This window comes from Amblyomma americanum, chromosome 8, assembly GCF_052857255.1.
Source record: "Amblyomma americanum isolate KBUSLIRL-KWMA chromosome 8, ASM5285725v1, whole genome shotgun sequence".
In the NCBI taxonomy this organism is placed as follows: Eukaryota; Metazoa; Arthropoda; class Arachnida; order Ixodida; family Ixodidae; genus Amblyomma; species Amblyomma americanum.
The window spans coordinates 100086287-100112595 of NC_135504.1; the positions used below are offsets into that span (position 1 = coordinate 100086287).

Consider the following 26309-nt stretch of genomic DNA (forward strand, 5'->3'; position numbering starts at 1 on the left):
GTGAAAGCATGAGAGACGGCAAGGTGAAATAAAGCAGCTCGTCGGTAATTGTCGCCATGTGGCGCTGGATAAGGGCGACAAGGTACTGTGTGGTGGTGGCAGTGTCATGCGGCTGATTTTGTAGAAAGCCGTGATTTGATGGTATGTAGAGAAGTCCGATGTGTATGCATGGAACGAAACAGCTTTTATTAGACGAAGTAAGAATCTTCCAGGGTGGTCCCCTACAGGTCCAGGAGTCCACAAGCTTGCGCTTCACATAACGCCCGATCCACCAGCAATTCCTGGCCGGCAGGCTGAGCGGTCCGTAAAGCAGCCTCCCAGGTAGAATGAGTGGGATCGGGGACGGGGGTACTGCCTGTGGGGAAGGACATTCCCAACGGTAATGGAATGTGAGGTTTTGCGCGGGGTTGGGTGCCTGATCGTTCGCGGTCCGGGAGAAGAGTTCTCGGGCCAGCGCATGAACGCGCTCATTACCGGGGATCGAGGCTAGCCCAGGGATCCACGACAGAGTAACCGCTCGGTCGAGAGAGGTGGCTCTGACAAGAATATGGTGTGCGGCCGGCGTCGCCGCGCCCTTTAGGTTGTGTCTGTATGCGGCCTGGGAATCTGTGCAAGTTCCGTGTGTTGCGACAGCAAGAACCCATATACAGATAATGATTAGATAAACCAAGCACCAGGACTTCTCTCTCCATCTGACTCCGAAGGCGCCCGTGTGCTGTGCGATGCCGGTGCACGTTTGGGATCCCAGGGTGGTGCTGCTGCTGTTGCTGTAGGAAGAAAAGTGCACGGGCCTGCCTACTGGCTCAAGCCGAACCATGCTCGCTGCCGCGTGCTGAAAGTAGGATAGTAGGACAGTGCTGAAGTAGGATAGTAGGGCGCTCGGCTACTGATCCTGAGTTCCCGGACTCGATCCCGACCGCAGCGGCTGCGTTTTTATGGAGGCGAAATGCAAAGGCGTCCGTGTGCTGCGCGATGTCAGTGCACGTTAAAGATCCTCAGGTGGTAGAAATTATTCAGGGGCCCTCTGCTATGGGACCTATTTTTTGAACCGAAAATCTTCACTACGATAGTCAACACCACGCTTCGCGCGAGCCGGCATATGACGGAGCACGAGTGACGTCACGCATGGTGCAGGTGGCCGCCGCCGACTCCGTCGCCTGACCTTTCGCCGCTGCCGCGCTTGTTTCTCGCTAGCTCCCTAGTCACTACTGCGCATGCGCCACTAGTAGCACCAAGCCACAGGTGTTCCGCCGCTGCGCAGCGCCGCGCCTTTCCTCAAAATCCAACTTTCAATTTTCAGTTCTCTTTTTCTTCTTTCCCTCCCTCCTTTATCCCTTCCTTTACGGCGCGGTTCGGGTATCCACCGAGATATGTGAGATAGTTACTGTGCCATTTCCTTTCCTCAAAAACCAAGCAATACAAGTGAGCCGACGGCGTTCATAGAGTTCATTGGCGTTGTCAACTTTGCAATGGCCGTTCATTTTCACGAAAGGAAAGGCGCACAACCGGCTCCGTGGGCCAGTGTAGACCGCCGCCACATGTATCAAAGCACGAATGAGGCGTCTACATATCCAGGGAGCCAGTTATGGGCTCTTCCTTTCTTTAAAGCCATCGCCGTCTAGAACATTGTCAACGCCAACGCCAATGAACACAGTGAACGCCGACATGTTTTGCTTTGTATATCCCGGATTAGCTGAGCTAATCCACATTAATTTTTTCCTTTCTTCTTTCACTCCCTTCTTTATCCCTTCCCTTGCGGCGCGATTCAGGTGTCCAACGATATATGAGACAGATACTGCGCTATTTCCTTTCCTCAAAACCAATTATTTATTTATTTATTTATTTATTTATTTATTTTTATATTGGTTGTCATAGTGATTTCTTACAATAAACGAGAAAAGTGTGTTGATGAACTCACTCCAGTTGCTTTTCTTCAGAAATACCTGGTGATTTAAATAGCGGACACCAAAGGGACGAAGCGCAGTCTCGTGCTGCAGACAGTCAGGTGGAATTATGACGCAGAGAAATATCTGTGGCGATGACGGGACCACGGCGAGAGAAAGCGAGAGTAACTGTGTACCATCAAGAAATACCTTAATCCTGCAGTTAGGTTATACTAGTTTGGATTGGATTGGATCGGATGTTGGGCTTTTCCCTTTGTAACGGGCGGACATTGCACCAAAGTCCTAGCCAAGTGAGACACTACGGCGTAGTCTGTCCCACCGTGTCGTCACCACCGCCTATCATTTCAGCGTATTCCAATTTTCAGGGCGGCGTTTTGCTGTTTAGACCGCCCTGGCCTTGGAAATGGCTTTTTGTTCGTTCACCTGGCTGTCGGTCGCAATGCCCTCTGTTGGCCGAGCTGCGTCATGATGATACTGACGATGATGGTTAATCTTCACGCAGCAGTCGAGACTCGCTGACTGCTTGTATATTAGGTGCTGCCAGCATGATGAGAGGCGAAGATATAGAGATGGAAACATACTTTCGCGGTTCGACCTCTGGGGGTCTTGGTTCCCAACGTGGCGCCAAACGCCATGACCTGCACACGGTAAACAACATACTTAATTCCTACTATTCGATACATAATTGCATTCGAGTAATAGCCTTACAAGGCGAAGATGGGCCATTTGCCAATTTCCATGGTGTAAGAAATATTTAGGTGTTGACAATCCGCCGAACAGTAGGCTCAGATATAGTTCGATTCTCCTTACTCCTCTTTGGAAGAGAAAAGATGGCGCCACAAGAGTACCCGTCAAGCCGCAGAGCTGGAGCCGCCGTACTGCAGTTGTTGCGGGATCGTTCGATGCCTCAGCGTGTACGTTTGCTTGTTAAAGTGCGGCAAAACACAGAATGACTGCAACTGTCATCGATACCGGGTCGAGACCCTCTTAACCCATTACCGCATTTGCGTCATACCCTTAACGCGAAGCATTGTGTCCCCTCCAATTTTTGCTTAAAAACATTTAAAAATTTGCGCGAGACATTCTTTAACATTGCAATGTCATTTTTGAATTTTAATTATTTTTCAATGGACGACTGCGCTGTAACCAGCTATCAAAACGTCGTTTGTAAGTCAGAGTAGCCTCCAAGCAGAGTGATGAATTAGTTCCTTTTAGCGGAAAACGAGACCATTACAAATGTTTACAGGAGCTTGAAGGATGCCGACAGAGAGTGGGCAGTGTATAAAACAATGGTGCGAGGTTGGACGAAGCGCCTGTCGCCACGAGCACGAGAGCAAAGAAGTCTGATCTCTCGCGCACCGGCCGCTCGCAGATAGCTCTGACGCCTGCAAACTTTGCAATGTGCGAACACTCTTAGTCGAACTGTTCGACAAATTGAAATCAAACAATTCGCTGAACAAGACACATTTCTTGGTAGCCCCGACGCATCTGTCTATAGTTAGGCTACCTAAAGGTCGGGTCCGCTGGGTTCATCGCAGCCTAACAGAGGGCCATAAGCAGCAAAGAAGGAACACCTATTGAAAAAATATTGGTTTTGGGGGAAAGGAAATGGCACAGTATCTCTGACATATCGGTGGACGCCTGAACCGCGTCGTAAAGGAAGGGTTAAAGGAGGCAGTAAAAGAGGAAAGGAAGAAAGGGGTGCCGTAGTGGAGGGCTCCTGAATAATTTCGACCACCTGGGGATCTTTAATGTGCACTGACATCGCACAGCACACAGGCGCCTTAGCGTTTCGCCTCCATCGAAACGCGGCCGCCGCGGTCGGGTTCGAACCCGTGAACTCCGGATCAGTAGCCGTGTGCCCTAACCACTGAGCTACCGCGGCAGGTTAAACATCTATGCCGATTCGCTTTCTCGTTTTGAGGCTAATGGTGACATTTTTCGAGCGTATAGCTCTTGAGGCGGATTCACACTGGCGAGTCGAAAACGTCGCACGACCAACTTCGCGCAATTAGTTACGGTTTCTGAAGCACTAGGAAAGCGGGGAGGGAGCGTAGCCAATCGATTTAAACCGGTCGCACAACCTCCGCGACTCGCCAGTGTGAGTCCGCCTTTAGTCGCCCGTTCCTGCGTTCCGCGTCGTAGTCGTCGGCGTTTGTGGCGTAACACGCCACCTCACAGGTGGCTTGTGTAGACGTATGACAAATGGCGTGTTGGTAGGTAGTAGCAGAGCGAAACGCCACCTCCTACGACGAAAGCGGTGGAATGGGCAACCGGAAGGTGGCTTCCACGGGAAGATCACGGAGGGTTGCCAAGCAGCTTAACACGCCACCTGCCAATTGTGGCAGGTGGCGTGACAATACGTGAAGAGGTGCGCTAAAATTTCGCATTATCGACTATCGTAATCGTGCGTCTGTTTTTCAGTCATCATCATTTTTTTCTCGAAAAATGTCAGAGGTGATGAAACATGAGTTCATAACTTCAAGCCTGAAACAAAACGGGAATTCCTGAAGTGTCACCACGCAACTTCACCACGGGAAATAGAAATGCAAAACAGCACCCTCCGTTTGCAAACTCATGGCAAACTCAGGACCCTGAGGCACCCTTACCGACCCTTATTCTTGAGGGACCCTTGAGGACCCTTACCGATGTACTCTCTCATGGTGAAACGATCGACTTCGAAGCCTACTGCAAAACTGTTAGGAAAGTGCACAAAATGATTCATGCGTGTTCGTCGGTGCAAAAATGTGACGGATCGTTTGCTTCTCCACAACAATGCGAGGCCACGCATAAGCCTGCGCAACCGAGAGGAGATCACAAAACTTCATTGCACTCTTCGTCATTCAACCTACAGCTCGGATCTCCCATCTTCTGGCTGCATCTTCTGACTGCCATCTTTTTGACCCACTGAAGGATGGACTACAGAAACTATAAATAAGTCATCAATGAAGTAATATCCTTGCTGAGACACAGACCAGTAGAGTGGCGCCATTAGGGAAAACAAGTTTTTTCTAATTAGCTGGCATTAGTCCATAGATTTCATCGGAGATTACGTAGAAAAATATGGCCTAAATATCGCCTAAATATGGTTAAAAAATCGGGGAAAAATATGATGCATTTAAATCCAGAATACCAAAGTCTTGCTTTGTGAAAACAAATGCCTTGTATTACTTATAGAATTACCACTACTTATGCAGCTGTGAACTGGACTTAGTGGATGTATCTTCAGAAGAATTCGCAGTAGGCCTGCTTGAATGACTACATTGCCCTTAATACTGTTCTGTGAAGAAATGCTCCACCAAGCGCGTACGATAGTCGTGCTAATTATCCAGTTGAATATTTGGTACAAACGTTGCCGGCACATTTCATGTCTTTTATACCACCGTGTTTTGTGCCACCGAAATGTACTGGGGGTGCAAACTTCTGGAGGCTATGGTATGGCCAACCGATATTAACTGCCGCGATACCGTACTATCTCGCATCTTGTGTGGCTACGTAAGCGGTCCTTCGGAACTTGAAGCGTGATTCACATTTTGAAGATGTGTGTGTTGGGGGGGGGGGGGAGGGGGGAGGATCCAGACCAACAGCAGCACCCGCAATTAATTCTGTTCGATGACCTTGTGACCTCCAGATTTTTAGAGCGAAAGCACTCATACGCTCACCAACAATGACCAAGAATCTTGTAACCGTATGTACAGTACGTACGTGCGGTCTTGTGCCGTTGCCTAGCAACCCGAGTTACTACCCGAGCTTAGCCGAGTTACTCGGGTAAGCTCGGGCAGTACTGAGGTAAGCTCGGCTAATTTCGGAGGAGCTTCGCGCCAGCTGCGCGAGAGTATGGTCAGGAAGAGCAACATGGGTGACACACACCCCATAGTGGTGTCTCTGATAGAAACCGCCCAATGTCCAACAAGGCAAAAATAAAGTAATCATGCGAAGATAACTGCATGCATTGAGTTAACTAAAGGAGACATACATGAATTGCCTCAAACACTGTGCGAGGAAGAAATGCACCCTATGCTGCGTGATACGTAGTAAGACAACTGGTTTCTTTCAATCCCCCTTCCAGTCATCCTGCAGGACACAGTATCTGCAAAGCTAACGCTGAGGATCCCCACAAAAGTGTTTTGGAGCGAGCTTTTGCTAGCATGCTATGATTTTGCTGACCGCTCTGTAACACTGGAAGAGGCGTGGTCAGAAGAAAGCACAAGAGCTCAGAGCAGCTCTGCAACATGGTCCCTTGAGAGGGCAAAGTGTCTGACTGCATCGCCCTTTCGCGACATTGTTAAGCACCAGAAGCCAGCAGATGGAAAGTTTTTGAAGCATGGGTTTGGATCAAGTACCTTGCAAACCATATATATGAGGGGACGGCTTGCAAAATGAAGAGAGCGTTGTGCAGTGACATGTTGAGAAGGGCACGTCGGTTGTAGCGTATCACCATGGCCTGCGCGTCAACCCTGATGTAGCTGTAATTGGTGCCACACCAGACGGAGTAGTGCAATATAGAGACTGCTTTGGCCCCCTGGAAGTCGACTCTTTCAACTGCAAGAGTCTAGGGAGAAATTTTGAATAGTCATTGAAACATTTCCGCACCTGAAGGATGGCTTGCTTCGTGCCTCGTACAACCACTATTAACAGGTATAACGACAAATGGCGCTGACAGTACTTTCTTGCTGCGATTTAATGGTTTACAGTGGCATTGACTGCTCAATCTGGAGAATTTAATCGGACTGTTAACTGTGGACCAACAAAATGATGCCCCGACTCCCGCGATTTTAGATGAAATAGAATCAGTGCCAAGTTCTTCCAATTTGAAATTACGACAGTGCGTGGAGTCCAACAGTTGTTTTCGTTAACCTTTTTTATTCCCACAGTATGTCCGTTTAAGCCTGTCCAAACACTTGGAAGGAAACTGTGAATAGTTGAATTTAATGGCCCCAAAATGGTAAATACTGGCTATGAGGGACAGCGGACAGCGTAGTCGAGGGCTCCAGATTAATTTAGACCAGCTATGGTTCTTTAACATGCGCTTACACCACTCAGCATGAGCTTTTTTTACACATCGAAGTCTGGGAAGTCACAATGTTTTCCGAATGCATTTGCTCAATGACTGTTTAGCTGTGGGGGTGAGCCTTTTTTATTAAAAGGCCTGCGGATTTCAATTCTTCTGATTAAACTATGTGAACGGCCAAGTCACAGTATTTGCGCACACATAAGCATTGGAGTGAGACCCGTCTGTTACGCTTTGCGACCCATCTGTTACGCTTTCGAAACAAGAAAAGCAATTGTTTGAAAAATGTACAAAAAAATAGACAAGTCGGGACAGTAACACTTGAAACAGATGGTGCTAGCTTAGCCAATAATTGTTTTTTTTTCTTTCCATGGTCTCAAGTACCTGCGGCTGCGCTTCGACAACAAGGTCGGCATCACCGCTTGCGTCGTATACTTCGTCTTCAGCGTAAGCATTTGGCTTCAAGTTTGACTATTACCATTTCTTTACGATCTGCACATGCCAAAGATGGCATGTATTATTGCAGATTGTATAGATGCTTTAAATATGATACAACCTACTGCCGTATTCAGTGTGAATGCCACGCGAAAGCTATGTTCGCAGCTTACTTAACGAGATGCTGCGTGCAGAATTTGACATTGTTGATATGCGAGGAGGCGGGCTTTGAGCTCCGGAGGCATCTCATCACTGCTGCCAAGTTTCTTAGTGTTGCCTGTAGGAGCGCATCATATATCACTCGCTATCTCCAAAGGTCGCTTCTGCAAGTGATGTGATTTATCGTTTGTGGCTATGGCCATAATAGTCCCCCCCCCCCCCTACAGCAGCACTGCACATTACTCCGATGTCCTGTTTTGTCGTCATGCTGTTTTTAAAGCGAAAGTTTTACTAGCCGCGAACTTGGAATTTCGCCGTGGCGCCCTCCGAGGAGGCACATGACGTCCCAAAGCGCGCCTCACATATCTCGGTGGACACCCGAACCGCGCTTTCCTCTTTCCCTCTTCTCCTTTATCTCTTCCTTTACGGCGCAGTTCGGGTGTCCACCTAGATATGTGAGATAGTTACTGTGCTTTGCGCGCTCGCCGCGCCATCTGGCATGACGTCACACCGTGCGGCTCCCCGCCGCCGCCGTTTGGTATGACGTCACACCGCGTTCATCCTCGTTGCGCTCGCCTCCGCTCACTTCGCCAGGTGCATCGCATGCCTGACAACATGTCGGAGGATTGAAAAGGAGAGCTCGCGTGAGCCGCAACCACAATTGTGTCGTCTTTAATGCGACAACATAGCTAGACAACCAGACTAACTTGTACTTGCAATCAAGATTGACCAAGGCTAACCATGCTATGCCTTAGCTTTCGCTACGTATATCCTAGCATAGCCGAGCTAAGCCACTGCCAATTTTTTTCCTGCGCTCTTCTTTCGTTGTGGCCGCCGCGGTGGCTGAGTGGTTATGGCGCTCGGCTCCGGCCGCGGCGGTAGAATTTCGATGGCGGAGTAATTCTAGAGGCCCGTGTACTGTGCGATGCCATTGCACGTTAAAGAACCCCATGTGGTCGAAATTTCCGGAGCCCTTCACTACGGCGTCACTCATAGCCTGAGTCGCTTTGGGACGTTAAACACCCATAAATCAAATCAATCTTCAATCGTTGTGTACTTTTTTCGCTGTGCTGTTTTTCCGCTGCGCCGTTTTATCCTGTGTGCTATTTTGGCGCGTGCAGCTTTTGTTTTGTGCTGTTTTGCAGTCATGCTGTTTTTTCCCTGTGCTGTTATGTCGCTGTGCCATTTTTTCTCTGTGCTGTGTTGTCGCTGTTTTGTTTTTTATACGCTGTTGTGACGCGTGCTGTTTTGAGACGTAGTGTTTTTTCGTGCCGCCATTATAAATCACCAAGCGCCTACCGACTGCTCTCTCGTGTTTAACATGAATGTGAAGCTCAACGTCTCGCTAATGAGCGAGTGGTCACTTGTCCCGTCTCATTATGTTTTTAGGTCGCTGTAACTTCCCTGGTAGAACGAATCTTTCACCGCAAGGTGGCGATGGTAGTGGATGATAGCGTTAATGCGCGAAATAAGGGGTAATCAGGAGGGACGGTAGAGGATAAAAATAATGACTGAACGACAAAAGCACGAATGGAGAAGAAAAAACAAATGTGGGAGATGCTATTAATAGAGGTCTAGAAAGAAATTTCACGTATTAAGGTATTCGTACTATTTGAAGCGCGTGGAAAGGAAGACCGAAATGACAATTTGACGTATTTACAATTTCAGGCGTGAATTAGGCTGTCCGTATTCCAAATCAGGTAACTCCAGCTGTGCCTCAGTATGCACATCTACTGAAAGATTTTTGTTCGTTCTAACGTCACGTGTTGTAGTTTGCTTTTTCTCCACCTCATCGTCTTTGAACACCAGTTATGTTTACTGATGCGCCAGCCACGCGACAGTTTCCTGGACATGGGATAGTAGTAAAAAGTTTACTACTACTTAAGGTGCAGGGAACTAACGCCTGCAATCACTAAGCTTTGATCCCGAAGGAAACGCCCGCTGCTTGCTCGGCCATTGTCAGCTTCAGTCTACTGAGGTCTTGCAAATCTCAATACAGGATTTTGAAGCACAGCCGAAATTTTCAAGCGCGTCATCGAGACATGTGATCAGCAGTGTTCTGTGTTTCATTGCACGAGGAAAATAATTTTGAAAAATGCCTCATCACAGATTATATTTTCCTAACGGAAAAGTTGCATGGTTAGAAACCACTTTTGTTGACTTGGTTTGTATTGTTATAGGTGGCAAGTGCACGCAGTGACCAAAGATCTCGCGCGTAACACAGCGTTGCCTGGTAGGATAGGTTTTCAATAAACACGGAATCCATGAAATATCAGCGTGATCTGATTGGCCACTGAACGTATTATGAGTGTTAGCTTCATTGGGCAATGGAACAACAATTACTCGTTGCTCAGTTTCTGCACATTTGCGTTTTTGTCGTACTGAAGCGTAAGGCACATTCAGCCGTGTTGGTTTTCTCACACTATCAAAGGACACTTTTCAAAAGGAACTTTTCAATCCTAGTTTATTACATCCGCCTGAAAGACTAGATTCGAATATGAAATTTTGGGTATCGCTTGGAATTCCGCCGCCTCATGCATGCTTGATGCATCGACCTCGTTTAGACATCGCCTTCACGCGAAAGTACTTACATTTGGTGGAACGAGCGGCCGCCCCAGACTGTTTCACTTGTTACATGGCCGAGACTGTGGAGCATGTGTTTGTGGTTTGTCCGGTAAATGCGCGCCAAAGAATAAAGCTGGCTGCTTCCTTGAAGACAGCAGTCCACTCTCGGAGGACTTACTGCTATGCGCTTGGCCGCAGAGCAGGCAAGCAGCTTCGGTAATGCGGGCGTATTCCCGTTTTTTGAGCGGGAGGGGCCTCGACCCGCGGTTGTGATGCCATCAGATGTGTGCACAAATACTGTCGCCTCTTTTCTCATCACATGTCACCCATCACGACCGTTTTCCTTCTCTTCTTCCCCTGTGCAGAGTAGCATGCCGGATATCAATCTTCCTGGCCGACCTCTTTGCCTTCGTTTCATTCTATTTGTATGTCTATTTATTCCAGCAAACCCTTGGAGCCGTGGGCATCTTCAGCGCGGCTGTAGGGATCTCAACCAGTACGTATGTCTGGTCATGTAATTATCGCGGGGTCTTTCGCATTGAGCGGTTACTTAATATTTACGATTTCTGTTGAGTGAGTGAAAATTATTTAGCACTAATATTCTTTTTTAATCTTGATACACATCGGCGAAACACTGGGATCAACTGCTGCAGTAATTGATTCCTACTTATTGCTCGCAGAAACCTGTGTATTTCATCGTGCCTATCTTATTTTGCACTTCCATCATGTTCTTCGTTATCTTCCTATTGTTCAGGCCTCACCTCGCTATCACAGATAACTTGTCCTCCAACCTGTGCAGCCACATATGTAGTGTTATCAGCATTATCATCATCAGCCTAAATAAGTGCACTGCACGACGTAGGCCTGTCCCATATCTCTTCAATTAACCCTGCCCTCTGCCAGCTGCGACCATGGTATCCCCGCAAACTATACTATATAATTCGGCATATATGCAGTGTACCTTTTTTGTTACAGCGCTAACAGCTTTTATTATTATCCTGTTGAGAATGGTCCTGCGTGCTATTAAGGGGGGGTCTGCAGCGTCTAAGCGGGTAAAAAAAATTGGTGGTGGTTTAGCTTTGGTTAAACCTGGAGTGACGCGATAGCTACAGCTGGCCGAGTGGAACTTGGTCACGTGACAAACCACGTGACGAACCACGCGATCAGCAACGGTGCCCCGCCACCGGCAGCTACTCCGCACCACGTGACCAACCACGTGACAGCGTGGCGGCGCAGCCACAGGGTGGCGGCGCCGCCACCGCCACTGCGCCGTCACGCTGAAGGCTCTAAATGCTACCGTAATGTAGCTATCGCTACCAGAGCCGCTACCAGAGCCCATCCGCACACTCTAAGCAGTAATTAGCTTACACGGGAGTAAAAAGGCAGTCTGCCTTTAGGGCGCTCCCTCTTAGGGGAAGGGTATGCTGCCCAAGTCCCGGGGTAGATTTTGATCCCTAAATACGCGGAATGCTTACTCTTGGCGACGGAGGCATATTCCCAATGCAAAACCTGGTAACTTCATGCAGTTAACAATGAGAGGGGGCTTTTAAACGCATCACTAGCCGCCGCGGTGGCTGAGTGGCTATGGCGCTCGGCTGCTGGCTCGAAAGACGCGGGTTCGGTCCCGGCCGCGGCGGTCGAATTTCGATGGAGGCGAAATTCTAGAAGCCCGTGTACTGTGCGATGTCAGTGCACGTTAAAGAACCCTAGGTGGTCGAAATTTCCGGAGCCCTTCACTACGGCGTCTCTCATAGCCTGAGTCGCTTTGGGACGTTAAACCCCCATAAACCATAAACCAAACGCATCACCAGAGGTCCTGAGGTTAGCAGATAGAGAAGACTGAAAATTCTATTGAAATCTTCATAACTGCTACAATTTCGCATGTTATGAAAAGGGATTTTGTTTCCGATGCCAACCTGCAGTACTTATATTTAGCGATGGAAATCTACCCAGGGCGTGGGCAGCATGCCCTGCTCCTAAAAGGGAGTGGTCTAGAGTGCAGCTTACTACCTTTTTACTCCTGTATGGGCTAATGCGGTCTTAGAGTGCAAATGTAAGAGTGTGGAAAAAAGGCGTGGGAAGGAAACTGCCGCGTTTCTGTGACGTGTGACACGTGACTGGCAATGTCAGGGAAAGCATCGGCTCAGGCTCTCGTCGCCACGTTTACGCCTTCTGGGTGGACCGCGTGGCGCGTACGGACGGCGCATTAACCTGTTCGCGTCGCCGCCGTGCTCGGCACTGTGCTTTCAAGAGCGTTAGCTCTGACTACATGCGTTTGTCAATGACGCGTCTGTCTGCATTGAAAGGGAAATTGACCAAAACAGTTCCCACGTGACCTTACTATATTACGTAGTAACAGTGGGCGCGTAGCGCCTCATTTGATACCTATACCTTCGATCCGTTATACCGGGTGTCCCAGCCAACTTGAGCCAAGGGTTAAAAAATAGACTAATAGAGACAGGCGAGTGAAACTAGTGGCATATTGGTGACAGTTAGTTGGTTAGTTAGTTATATTGATTTTAATGACGCAAAAACAACTGAAGCTATGATGCGCCGAACACACGGTTAGAGCTTTTGCTAAAGGTTGCGCTTTTTCATCTAAAGTTTGTTTAAAACATTGGCTTCTCTGAGAAACTTAAAAATGCTTGAAAAATCAACCAGTGCTTGATCTCCCAAAAGTAACATGGGGTGTAGTGGGATGTATACATTGTAGAATGTTGTGAAATATTTTTTCCTCAGTTGTTCCAGTTTTGTGCATAAAATTAAAATGTGGTTTAGCGTGAGTTCATCGCCACACATTTCGCAGATAGGTTTGTCTTTTTTTGTCAGCAAGAAGTTGTGTGTCGGGTGTGTGTGTCCAATGCGTAGTCGACACAAAATAACTTCTCTGAAACGTTCCTGATATTTACATGATCGCCATTCTCCCAAAACGGGCTTCATACAGTGTAGTTTGTTGTTTGTCTCTTCGTTCCATGCAACCTGCCACTTATTCCTGAATTTACTGTGCAGTAATTTAGGAAAATTCGTCTGTGGTATGTTAAATTGTTTTATATGACCAATTCGTGCTTGTGCTGCGCAAGCATCTGCTCTCTCATTACCTAAAATTCCAACATGGCTAGGGACCCAGCAGAATATAATGTTACGTTTTTGCTTTGTCATATTAACTATGTTATGTATGATTTTTCCTATTATGGGTCAGCAGCATTTGTAGGGTGCGGCGCTTTGAGCATACTCAGTGAATCGGTGTTATTGATGCTATTTTTTATGTTTTGTTTTAATATTTGTTCTACGGCTCATTGGTGACAGTCTTCTTGCGCGCCACAGGCAATTTTTTGTTCCCAAATTAATTAATATTATTATTAAGTTTAATTACCTAAATTATTAAATATTAACTGTAGAAAACAAATTGCATTCGAAGAGTTGGCGAGCACCTTCAGAAACCCCCATTCCATCAATTACGATAAGGAAACCCTCGCGTGTGTCTTTTTTTCCCAGCTCGAAAGAAAGCCCGCGAAATAAAAAATAAGCCACGTGACTAAGCATTTTCGCGCCAACATCGTGCAGCTCTCAAGCGTGGTTTGAGCAAATGAAACCACCTGCAGCCTTGACTCGACGGCACCGCACCAGCGGCCGGCCGATATGTTGACGGCGGCAACTCGCACCGTCATGTATGCCACTGGCTGACACAGACGAAAAACCACCGCCTACATATCGGCCTGCCTCTGGTGCGGTGCCGTCGAGTCAAGGCTGCAGGTGGTTTCATTTGCTCAAACCACGCTTGCGAGCTGCACGATCTCGGCGCGAAAATGCGTTAGACACGTGGTTTATTTTGTATTTCGCGGGCTTTATTTGCACCTGGGAAAAAATACACACGTAATGGTTTCCTTATCGTAAATGATGGAATCGGGGTGTCTGAACGCGCTCGGCAACTCTTCAAATGCAATTTGTTTTCTAAAGTTAATATTTATTAATTCATCAATTACGAAACAAAAAAAATGCCTGCGTTGCGCAAGATGGCTGTCACCAATATGCAACTGCTTTCATTCGCCTGTCTCTAATAATTTATTTTTTAACCCTTGGCTCAAGTTAGCTGGGAAACCCGGTCAAATCCGCCACATGACGAATGAATCTTTTACACAACTCCACAGCAGCAGATATGAAACTTTTCGCTGCTTTTTTCATTCATAGGCTTTCTTCAGTTTTTCTTCAAAATTCGATTGCACATCGCTCCTGGGGACCGCAGCAGTGGCCTAGTAGTTGAGCATCTCCCTCGCAAGTGGGAGGTTCGGGGTTCGATCCCCGTTGTCACCGGGTCATCACCATCAGCCTGACTACACCCTCTGCAGGGTAAAGGCTTCTCCCATGCCTCTTCAATCAACCCTGTCCTTCGCCAGCCGCATCCACCTTATGCCTCCGAACTTCTTGATCTCATCCGCCACACTAACTTATGCCGCCCTCTGCTACGCTTACTTGCTCTTGGAATCCACTGCGTTATACCCTTAAGGCCCAGCGGTTATCTTGCCTTGGCATAACAGGCCCTGCCCAAGCCCATTTCTTCCTCTTGATTTCGTCTAGGATGTCATTAACACGCGTTTTTTCCCTCACCCACTCTGCTCGCTCCCGGTCTCTTAACGTTACACCTATCATTTTTCTTTCCATGGCTCGCTGCGTTGCCCTAACTTAAGCTGAACCCTTTTCATTAGCCCCACGTTTCTGCCCCGTAGGTGAGTACTGGCAACATAAAGCTGTTGTACACTTTTTCTTTTGAGGAATATTGGTAAACTGCCATTCATGACCTGAGACAACCTGCCATATGCGCTCCACCCCATTTTTATCCTTCTGGTTATTTCCCTCTCATGAACCGCATCAGCTGTCACTACCTGCCCTAAGAAGACTTTTACCACCTCCAAGCCCTCGCTGCCAATTGTGACTTGCTGTTCCCTTGCTATAGACTGTCGAACATTACTTTGCTTTTCTGCATGTTAATTTTTAGACCCAGCGTTCTGCTCTGCCTGTCTAACTCATTGACCATGATTTGCAGGTAGGTAAACTCTTTTATTGCGCCCAAAAACAGGGGACCAGTCAAAGGACCGGTTGCGCTGACTTAAAGGAGGTCGGCGGGGATCCTTTGGGATGCCGCGGCCTCCACCGCGCGCTGGATAAGCCAGCGTTGGTCTGCTGGCTTGGAAGTACACAGGAGAGACTCCCACGTCTCTGGGGTGTTTGCGTTGTCTCTGTTGTAATGTGTACAAGTCCACACCATGTGTATGAGTGTGGCCGGAGTTGAGCAGTGTTTACACATGGGGGCTATCTGTTCCGGAAAGATCCTGCTGTATAAGAGGGGGTGTGGGAAGCTGCCAGTTTGTAGTTTGCGCCATTGGACGGCCTCGCGTCTTGTTAGATCGCGGTGTGCGGGAGGATATGTGCACCTTTGGAGTCTGTAGTGCTGGAGTATGTCCGTGTAAGTGGTGAGTAGAGATAGTGAAGCGCGTGGGATATTAGTGTCAGCGGAAGCAGGGTGGCTGATCATACTCTCGGCTCGGCAGCTGAGATCTCGAGCGAGAGTGTGTGCCTGGGCGTTTCCGCTGAGCGACTCGTGGGCTGGAGCCCAAAGAAGTAAGCGAGATGTGGAAGAGGGTGCTGTAGAACGTAGAATGTGTAACGCCTGGCAAGAGATACGGCCAGCATCGTAATTGCGAATAGCCTGTTGAGAGTCACTGATGACGACTTTGGTATTAGGGTCGGCTAGCGCGAGCGCAATGGCAACCTCCTCAGCTGCGGTGACTGTTTCTGCATTGCGAATGCAGAAAAAAAAATCAAAAAAAAATCAATGATTTGCAGTTCACCTCCTGAATGACTCGGTAAGGCAATGTCACCGGTGAATCGCAGATTATTTAGGTATTTCCTATTAACTCTTATTCCCAACTGTTCCCAATTCAGGCGTCGGAATACCTCCTGTAAACAGGCGGCTAATAGCATTAGCGATATCGTATCTCCTTGACTGACACCCTTACTTATTAGAATTTTATTGCCCACCGGTGATACAATGGGTACAAGCTTTCTCCTGGTCTGGTGCTCGGCTTCTTTACGGTGAATTTCTTGGGACATGGGTCTTTACCCCATCTAGAGAAGGCAAAAACACCTTGTGCCATGGCGCTCTTTGGCCCTAGATGACCATGCGCCATAAAAAATTCACAATCATCATCATCCCTGCCAGTAATTTTTTTTTTGGCGGAGAAAAGCAATTTCACGTCAGTTTTGGTCCCAATCGTTTTAGACTGCGTGATACCTTGTGTATCACCAACGAATGAAACGCGAACAAGAAAACTGAGGTGGAACAGAAAAACGCAAAGCTCCTGGAGAGGAAACACAAATGAGGTTGATTAACACTTCTGCAGAAGAGTCTGCGCGCATTTGAAGTTAAGCTAACTTGAGTCAGTATTGAAGTTCCGCTGGCTAAGAGCTTGTTATTTTGGTCTTTATGGCTCAATCGTTTGTTCACGTTTCATTTCTTGCTAATAGTACATGTGGAATACACGCGGTATTTTTTTCTTGCTGGTTGATCAGCGTTGGTGCATATTATCTTCAGAATTTTTCGTTCAGCAATCAATGATTCTGCTACGTTGGACTCTAACTTCAAAGCGTATCTTGCAGCGGTTAACCATATTACTTGTGCGTCAAAGCTTGTTTTACTTTGATTCACACAAGGCCTGTACAACGCGGCTTTCATGCACGTTTTGGCGATTCCGTACTTCACTATCGTTTAATATGACCCGACTGAAATGCGAGAAGGCTGGTGTAGTTGCGCGGTAATTAAACCCAGCGCGAACGCTCATCGGATAGCACAAGACCCAGATCGAAAAACTTATTTTATTGTTAGCAGAAAACCGGTTGGTCAGTTGTAACGCGTTAGGTTCTATGCAGAGCACGTCAAGAATGTAACGTTTTCAGTGAATGCAGCCTCTTTTTAATTAGAACGTGGTAGAATTCAATGCATTAGGTGTTCATTCGCAGTATTTTTCACTTTTGTAAGGCCGGAAATCTTCAGCGTTATCACTGGTGCGGGGGACAGGGCTATCACATAAGCATGTAAAAAATGCGATTAAATTTAACCGAATCAGGGAAACCAACATCAAATTTCTTATACAGCCTGGTCACCAATGACATCGTCATACAGAGGTTATTTCATACGTGAGAAATGAAATTTCGTCAACATGAAAGAGAGATCTGGGATTACAAATATAAAGCCAATGCTGTGTACTTGCAATCGTAAGACAATAGAGAACGAGATAGATGTAGAAGAAAAGGAAAATTATGAAATATATGCTCAATCTGTCAATACAGGCCAACTTCAATATGTCCGAATCGTTTATTTAAACAGCGGGAAGCTCCGCTCAAAGAAGAAATTCATAATTACAAGGAGGAAGAAAACTATCATTTAGTTGTGGTTTTATTTCTATACCACAACCCGTAGGCCTTTATTTGCCTACCAAATTCGGTACACAGAAGACCCCGGATGGCTGTCGGAGTATATATAGCGGAACGAATCTATTTATTGTAGACGGGGCTGCAAGTCTCAATGCGAGATGTGCTGTTTTCTAGTTTCTGCCACAGGTGGCGCTGTGATCTCACGGTGGTAGTGAAACCCCACAAAATCAAGAAACGTGATGAGTAGTTGCTGCCACAGATGGCGCTGTGATGTAAGGGTGGTGGCAGGTAGGTAAACTCTTATATTGGGCCCAAAAACAGGGGACCAGTCAAAGGACCGGTTGCGCTGACTTAGAGGAGGTCGGCGGGGATCCTTTGGGATGCCGCGCCACCGCGCGGTGGATAAGCCAGCGTTGGTCTGCAGACTCCGCGAAATCTCCAAACGTGATGAGTAAGAGTTAACGCTCTTAAAAAGTGGAGGGAACACATAAACTCCGCCTTTAGGGTATGACGCGAAAGCGCAGTGTGTTAATTCCCATACATGCAAAACGTGATTCTCTACATTGATTAAAAAAAAAACATAGTGACCCGTACGTGATTCGAACACGCAACCTTCTGATCTGGAGTCAGACGCGCTACCATTGCGCCAACGAGTCAGCGTGGCAATAGATGCAGCAAAAACAGTCGAGATCACAGCTATCAGCCCTCGCTTCTTCTATAGCTACTTTTTTCATTGATAAAAGAGACACTTCCCTCTGAAAATACAGCTTCACTGGCCTCGCGCAGAATGGTGATAAATGTTTCCTTTTTTTTGTACTGGGACGCCCTTGTTAATTTCTTTGAAAAACCAGCCATTAGCGAAGACTTGTGTATCAGGAAATCCTGACGTCCCTGTCCAGCCAGTACAGCCAACAGTGTAAGCGATGAATTACACGTTAATGAGTATATTTTCGATTGTTTTAATTTTAAGCAAGCTTTCTCTCATGTTGCATTTTGTATTTTGAGAGGATATAAAAAATTGAGCTTCATATAGATTTTGCAACATTGGAAAGTATAAGGTTAATGAGTATTGGGAGCATCTAATTTACTTGTGGGGAACGAAATAATTTATTACCAATTGAAAGAAAAATCGCAGCCACCTTCTAGTTATTTCTTGAAAGTATTTGTTTAAGCGTTTCCAGCTATCCAAACTTGCATCTCACTTTCGATGATGAGTTAGAGCACTTGTATCTCTGCTGCTGTAGAACTGGTTGCGTGAGGGAAAGGTATATTTAAACCTTTAGTCAAAGCAATATACAACAGAAAGACATTATAGAACTAATTCTAATGTTATCGCCCATTCAGGGCGATTCAAACTGATTATAATCGCCAGCACGTTTCAAAATCGGAGCGGAGCAAGTGTTTTAGCAAAGTATAGCGTTTTAAAACATTTAGTATAATTACTATAACTGGATATAATATATTCTAACAGATACTATTACCTATTGGCGCCTGGCGTTTCTCAGCCTTACTCGCTCACGATTCGAAACTGCCATCAAAAAGAAGGAATAAAACAAAGCGGGACCGCATTCCTCCTCCACCGCGCACATCTCTCCCTCTCCCCCGGCCACCCACTGCCGACCGGACAGTGCGCCGAGCTTCGGCCGTCGGGTGGCAGCTGCGACCAACCGGGGTCGCAATCACGCCACGCGTCCGACCGGCGTCAACGCGAATCCCACCGGCGTGTGCCCGAGTTACCGGGGGAAGTGGAGGCAACCGTCAGGTGGACATCCTCACGGTTACCGGCCACCCCGTTCCGGGACCGGAAACCACAGCCTACCGCAGCGTGAACTCGCGCCTCGAGTCACTCGCCCACTCAGCGGTGATGGTACAGGGGTCTATGGGTGATTATATTTCTGCAAGGTAAATGGGTAAATATTTGAGTCGCCCGGACATCCGTGATTACGCCAGAATTGACGGGGGGGGGGGGGGGGGGAGGAGGGGGGGGGGGGCTAAGAAAAATTAACTGCATTGTTGTGCCATACACACCCACGAATAAATTCCACCAAGGACGTTCAGAAGCATTTCTTATCGCGAAGGAGGAACTAACTGCATGAGCAAACTATACATTAGTCTGTCTGTTTCTTGATTTGTTTATACTGTAAACCCAACTAAGGGCGTTCACAGCAGTGGAAAAAAATACCGCAAAGAAAAGATAGCAAGCGTCGCTCCAAGTCGAATGAGAAATGACAATATAAAACAGTGGCAGTATCTATAAAAATGACATGCGGTGAACAAAGGCAAAAATACGCTCGGATTATGCGCATAGGAAACAGAATTACATACTAAGACGCATTCATATCGGAGAAGATGAGAGCCTCTAAGCCAGCAGTAAAAGAACTTGCAGAGGAAGATATGGTAACTGGATCTGGTAGTTCGTTCCATTCTTTAATCGCCCTTGTAAAAAAAGCTATATTTGAAGGTATCATTCCGTGTAACTGGTGGCTGTATGTATACAAGGTGTCCCAGCTAACTTTAGCCAGGGTTTAAAAATATGCAGCGACCCTCTAAGACGACGCGACCAATTTCATGTTGCTGGCTATTGTATGGAGCAACTCGCACTTTTTTATATTGGGCCTAATTATATAATTAGTCGAGATTAATTAATCAACTTTGCAAGAAAAGAAGATAGGCGAAAAAGTCAAATGAGAAATTTGTAGAACGGTCCGCGAAAGGTCCCATAGAACAGTTTGTAACTTATCATCTATCACATATCGGCTTTTTTCTCTTCTTCCCTTAATCGTGAGAGTCTGCTGAGGAATAGCAACCTGCATGGATAGCAACCCAAGTCCCACCGATGGCAGCATGTGCAGTAGAAATGTAGTGACGGATCGCTTGACCGCTGCACCACTGCGTCAGGAGTGGTAGGAAGAGTACCTGGGATCTATGAATGTGGAAAGTGACCAATTCCACTTATGTAGAAATTACATTATTTTCGCTATCTGAACAACTGCCATTATCCGCCGCGGTGGCTCTGTGGTTAGGGCGCTCGACTACTGATCCGGAGTTCCCGCGTTCGAACCCGACCGCGGAGGCTGCGTTTTTATGGAGGAAAAACGCTAAGGCGCCCGTGTGCTGTGCGATGTCAGTGCACGTTAAAGATCTCCAAGTGGTCGAAATTATTCCGGAGCCCTCCACTACGGGCACCCCTTTCTTTCTTTCTTCTTTCACTCCCTCCTTTATCCCTTCCCATACAGCGCGGTTCAGGTGTCTAACGATATATGAGACAGATACTGCGCCATTTCCATTCCCCAAAAAACCAATTATTATTAACAACTGCCATCCGTGAACGGTGGATTTGAACACCGGCACCGAAGTGAAAACCGAACTGCTAGCGCACCTAATTTGCATTTGACTTAACTACGCAAATCGTCAATCATTTGTTTTTTTTTGCAAGTTCGCGGATCAGGCAACGGCCACCTAAAAGTTGTCGAAATGTGACGAGAATGCAGCGTATTTTGTGCCCGCGCTGCACTTTTGTTACGGACGTGGCTCACCTGTGATCTTTCACTGTTACTTCTCGTTTAGCATGATGATTACCAGCGAAAATTAAAAGATCTGAGCTGTACTTTTTCATGTGCACAGCTCGACATGCAATTTAAAAAATGAGAGAAATAATAAAGGTCACGAAACGGTTGCCAGTGGTACCGCGAATGCTTGAGCGTTAGCTCGGGTGTGACAGCAAAGAATTTTTCACGGACGTGTTCTCTAATTTATCTCGCAAAGTCCAAGAGCCGGAGGTAAATCAGGACATGTCAGGTACTCCTCTCCCCTGTTAGTGAACAGGGGAATTTCTCCCTCTTTCCCCTTTGATACCTGTCACCTTCCACCCTCTTCCCAACTTCTCTCCTCCATCCTCACCGTTGAAAGTGGACTTGAAGATTTATGTGTTTGACCAAATATTTTCTTTTCTTTACCAAAATTCGCAAGCAAACAATGTGCAAATGGGTACAAACAACCCGCGCCTATGCCAAAGCCACTGCCTTTAATGTTCAGACAATTCATCGCGGTAAGGCCGAGAACTTCTCGGCAAACAAGTTCAAAATGTGGATAAACTTCGATCCACTCAGGGAGTTTACAGTGACAGGCGGGGTTATATCTTTTGTCTTCTTATGAGCCTGGGACTCGAAAACAAGTTTTTTCAGCCGACGCCGCACTAATCTATTGGCTAACTTGTTTGGTAGTGAAACTTCAGGAGAAAACTTTCCCTCGCTCATTGCCTGCTGAACTCTCCAGTTTAGATGCGCGATCTATGCTTGCCATAATACACATCAAAAGCCGTAGAAGTCCACGGACCACATACGTCTGTTGGTTGGTGTGGAGAAAGCAGACTGCTGTGCAGGGCGCCGACGAGAAGTGTATCGACGTATTGTATTGTATTGTATTGTATTGTATTGTATTGCGTTGTACGTGTATCTGAGCTGTGGTGTTCAACGACCTGTCACGCGACACAGGAGCGCGGCCGCTAGCTTGCCACGCCTTTTTACCAAGCTCTCATGCTACACCATAAACAGAAAGTGTTTAGAGTGTACGTATCGGCACTGATGTGCAGAAATGCTGAGTGTGGTGTAATGCAGCAGGTTCGGCGCCTGGCGGCCGCCGGCGACAACAAACCAGGCTGCTGACACAACAAACCAGGCTGCTGGCAACTGCCACAACTTCGCATGTTTTCAAGAGAAAATGTGTGTCCGTTACCAGCCATACGTATTCCGCATTTTTAGTGATGGAAATCTATTCCCTGATGATGGAAATCTAGGGACAGTATACCCTAAATGCCCCTAAAAATAAGTTTTTTTAGAAGATAACTTATTTCTTTTTTAATCCCATATATCCTTAATCATGTTTGGAGTGTAGAATTTCTCCGTGTCTCTTCATCTGCGGTTCCGCGACAACCCTACGCAACGACCTTGCCGCTGTATGCTCGGACAGGCGTTTCCGAATGCCGACCCCTGTATATTCCTGTTGGGCACCGGCTGTCGCTGATTTTATCATCTCATTTCTGTGGCACTGCCGTCAATGTAATATTATTGTGGTTTTTGTTGTTGCTGCTACTATTAAATGTTTTTGTTTCCCTATTTCTCGGAGAATAATTTCTCTTCAGTGTTTCTTTGTGCGCTCTACCAGCCGCAAAGCCTTAGAGTTGTTTCCCGGCAATTCAAAATAAAAATTAATCGATTTATTATCAAATACGGCGCAGAATTTTCTGGATTTTACGTCGTACCTCGATTGTAAGTGCTATATAGGGTATTTACCTTTATTTATTTATTATTCCTCAAAGATTCCTTGCGGGCCATTACACGAGGGGTGGGGGTAACACAGCAAAGATAACTAACTATACATTATTTAAAAAGGAGGGAAATAGTTACATAATAAAGTAATGGCTGTATAGCTTTCCTTTGTAGCCGTATGCCGGCGCTCGAGTGGATTTAAATGAATAATCACTCCCTTATTACAATGGTTACATTGATTAATAAAATTCCTCGATGGCGGGCTCGAATAGTTTATGGTTGGTGATGGCCCCCACTTCAGTCGGGAGATCATTCCAGTCGCGGCTAGTCTTTAGGAAAAACAATTACTGGAATGTTGTGGTATTTGATCTATAGGTTATGTTTGATTCGATATCTGTCGCTGTAAGCCTTCTGGCGTATGTCAGGAAAGCTGGGGCTTCCCGGCTGCGCAGGTTATGCTCTGTTGGAATCACCTGTCGCTCGCAATGCATGACGTTGCTGCTCGGGCAGAGAATCAGCAGCCCTGTCCACTGTTGCAGTTGTTTTTCATTTCTTTTTATAATTTCTAGCACACCTGACACACCATCCGTGTTCCTCAGTGTTTCCAAGTGATATCTTATTGCCTTTTTACCGTTTCTCTTTTTCAGTGTTTCCAGTACCACTCCTGTACTCAAACATGGCCATTGGTCTCGCCGGAACTATTTACACAGCTCTGGTAACGACGCTTTCAAGCATTTTGATCCCAGAGGTTATGAAAAACGAATCTAAATATTGACGATGCTGCTCAGAAACTACAGTGTTTCCGACTCAAGTATTGGACGTAAAACCAAAGCCGTAACGTTTCAATTTTAGACACAGCCTTTTTTTTCATATCTGGTGTTCCTGTCACTAATGCCGCAATACCAGATTGATATACAGGTAGAAACATTACGCTTGGCATCTACAAAGCGGGCGAGAAGTTTTCATCTTCAGATAGCACATGTCCAACATTCTTGGACAAAAATTTCTAAAATTGGAAAATTGTAAAATCCTCAGACAAAAATATCGAAGGTAATGGTCCATTCTTTCGATATGTAGCAAAATTTTTCTCTTATAGTGTTTCCATTGCCCGCATCGAGCAGCTCCTACTGCCATTGAAAAACAATGGGGAACGTTTTTGTCGATCGCAAAAACGTTAATAGCAAAAACATGCCAGCCGGCCGACGGGATATCCGCCGATGTGCTGAATTACATAGTGAAATCTTCGAATCTATGAAAAAAACTGCGCTCATAAACTCTTTCTCGTTCAAGAATGCTCTTCTTCTTCATTGTAAGGCATGCGAGGTCTCGAAGAACACGGAAATAAACGGAAACAGCTGTCTGGCCTTTACCTCTCCTGGAAGACAACTAGCTCGAGCCTGTGAGCGTCGGCGCTAGCTCCAAACAACGCTGCACATTGTATTTTTTAACACTAGGCTCTTTGTTTCCGCCCTAGATTAACAGTTACACAATACATATTCAGTTCCTCAGGAAGGATCACTGACTGCGAAGACCTTCCTCACACCACGCCCGTCCCTGCAGGCCATCAGAGCGAAAGCACTAATCCGGAGGTTCAGAGACCAGCAAAATCATGCAGTGTATGTTTGCGCATCTATGGAGCATAGAAAAAAGAGAAAAGGAAATCACATCTACATCCACGACTGGGAGTCGAACCCGCGGCGGCGCTAACAGATCAGCTTCAAAACTCCCTGCACGAGACCACTAGGCTAGCGCCACAGTTTCTTTTTTCTTTTTGCTTGAAAATAGCTGCGAAAAGAAAAGTCTAAGCACGCTTACGCCACAAAACACCAGGCCGCCATACCGCTGCATGAGCCCTCCTTCCCAAACATAAATGTCTGGGAGGCACACACATGCATCCAGATAGGGGAGCCAGCTAGGCGTCTCTTGCAGGGCAGCATATACTCCACACATCAAAGCGGACTGCTCATGAAACAAATATTTCGACGACCGTGGTGATTCGGCGTGGCGGTCCATCATGCGGCTTCTCCAGAGACTAAATAGTCCCAGCAGCATAAATAGATCACATGGCACAGCACAGTTTTTATACACAGGCAAAAAAAACATACTGTAGGGTGTGATGTCAATGCCCTTCTTAATTGTTCGTTGTAATATGTCCCACAATAACATAGAATTGTACAGAACAAAACAATGGTCTATGGCACAAACATCTCCTTAGCATGAAGCCATGCCTTCACAGCCAGCGTCGATGCGTGCAGTTTAAAGAAGAACGCTTTTGCAGCAGAATAAATACACATTTGCTCAACACGTTTTAAAACACTGGTGTCAAGCAACTACAGAAAAAGTTGGCGATGCAACGGTGCAGAAAACAAATACTCTGTGAGTGTTTGAGTCATCTGCCTTCTGGAGAGGCTGTACAGGTAGTCTAAAGAAAAGCGCACAGTGAGGAAACTGAAGGTGTCAGCAACCTCCTTAAGGAATCCCCATAAAGGCCCTTGACGAGTGCGTCCAGTCGGTGCCAACAGTAAAGTCAAATGAGCATTGAGACTCCTAATAAGCACGGCTACTAAAAAGGCGTGGTTTGGCGATTTGAGAAAGAAGAAAGGCGAGACAAGCTGATGCACGAATAAGTGAGCAAGGCCTATTCCACCAGACCCTAGAGAAAGAGGCTGTCAAGACGCATGGGTTCTCATTGGGAGCGCCATATGAATGTAGCGAATATTCTGTGCATCCCCCTCACTATTTTCCTCACACAATGAAGAACCTGCAGGACATAAGCCAGTTTTTAAAATAAAGAAATGTTGCAGAATTGAGCCCGAACAAACACTGAGAGTTCCCTACCCACCAAGCCTGGGTTTTCCGCCTCATGGACATTACTAACTATCATAATCGCCTGTAAATTTTTTTCTGAACACCGCAGGGAGGCTTGCGCAGTGTCGTGTGGGCGGACTGCATCCAGGCTTTGGTGATGCTTGCGTCACCCTTAATCATCATCGGGAAAATAATCTACGACTCGGGAAGCGTCGACCCGCCGCTGAGGCCCCTCAGTGATTTCGACGTCACACATTCCATGTTGCGGTGAGAGTTTGTTACCGTTCGAGCCGTTGCCGACCTTTTGTTACCTTCTAGATATTTATATTGCATTTATTACGCGGAGCGAACTGGCCACGAGCTCCGTCGTGGTACAGGGCTGGCCTAGCTGTTGTTATCGCACAATCCTGTGTGACATGAACCATCACGCCACCTCTCTATGCTTGCAGTGCAGAAGAGTGCGATCGAGACCCCATCCTAGTAATGCGTTTCGACACCTATCGGTAAAACACGAGAGGTTTCGATAGGCATCGATCAATGTTTTACAGCTATAGCTGTTAGGCGCCCGTCTCCTGTTTGCGCGTCGCCGTCGGCGTAACCTGTGGGTGCGTTACCATGCTAACAATGCTAAAGCACACGCCGGTTACCATGGCAACCCGGATATGGCTATCATCCCACATGACTACACGTAGGATGTGTTAAGGCCTCTATTAATGCTTTGCGTCTGCTTGA

The 26309-nt window shown here is 46.7% G+C and overlaps 1 protein-coding gene and 1 non-coding gene across 2 annotated transcripts in view; one reads left to right on the forward strand and one right to left on the reverse strand.

Annotated features, from left to right (window-relative positions):
* The window catches only part of LOC144102647 (sodium-coupled monocarboxylate transporter 1-like), an 88316-nt gene that overhangs the window by 26510 nt on the left and 35497 nt on the right, over nt 1-26309 (forward strand). Inside the window, exons 3-6 of the mRNA XM_077635863.1 lie at nt 7297-7362; nt 10519-10570; nt 23417-23484; nt 25687-25844. Coding sequence (XP_077491989.1) covers nt 7297-7362; nt 10519-10570; nt 23417-23484; nt 25687-25844 — 344 coding nt within the window. The remainder of the gene's footprint in view (nt 1-7296; nt 7363-10518; nt 10571-23416; nt 23485-25686; nt 25845-26309) is intronic.
* TRNAW-CCA (transfer RNA tryptophan (anticodon CCA)) lies at nt 18087-18158 on the reverse strand. The gene has a single exon. It is a non-coding gene; the product is annotated as a tRNA-Trp (tRNA).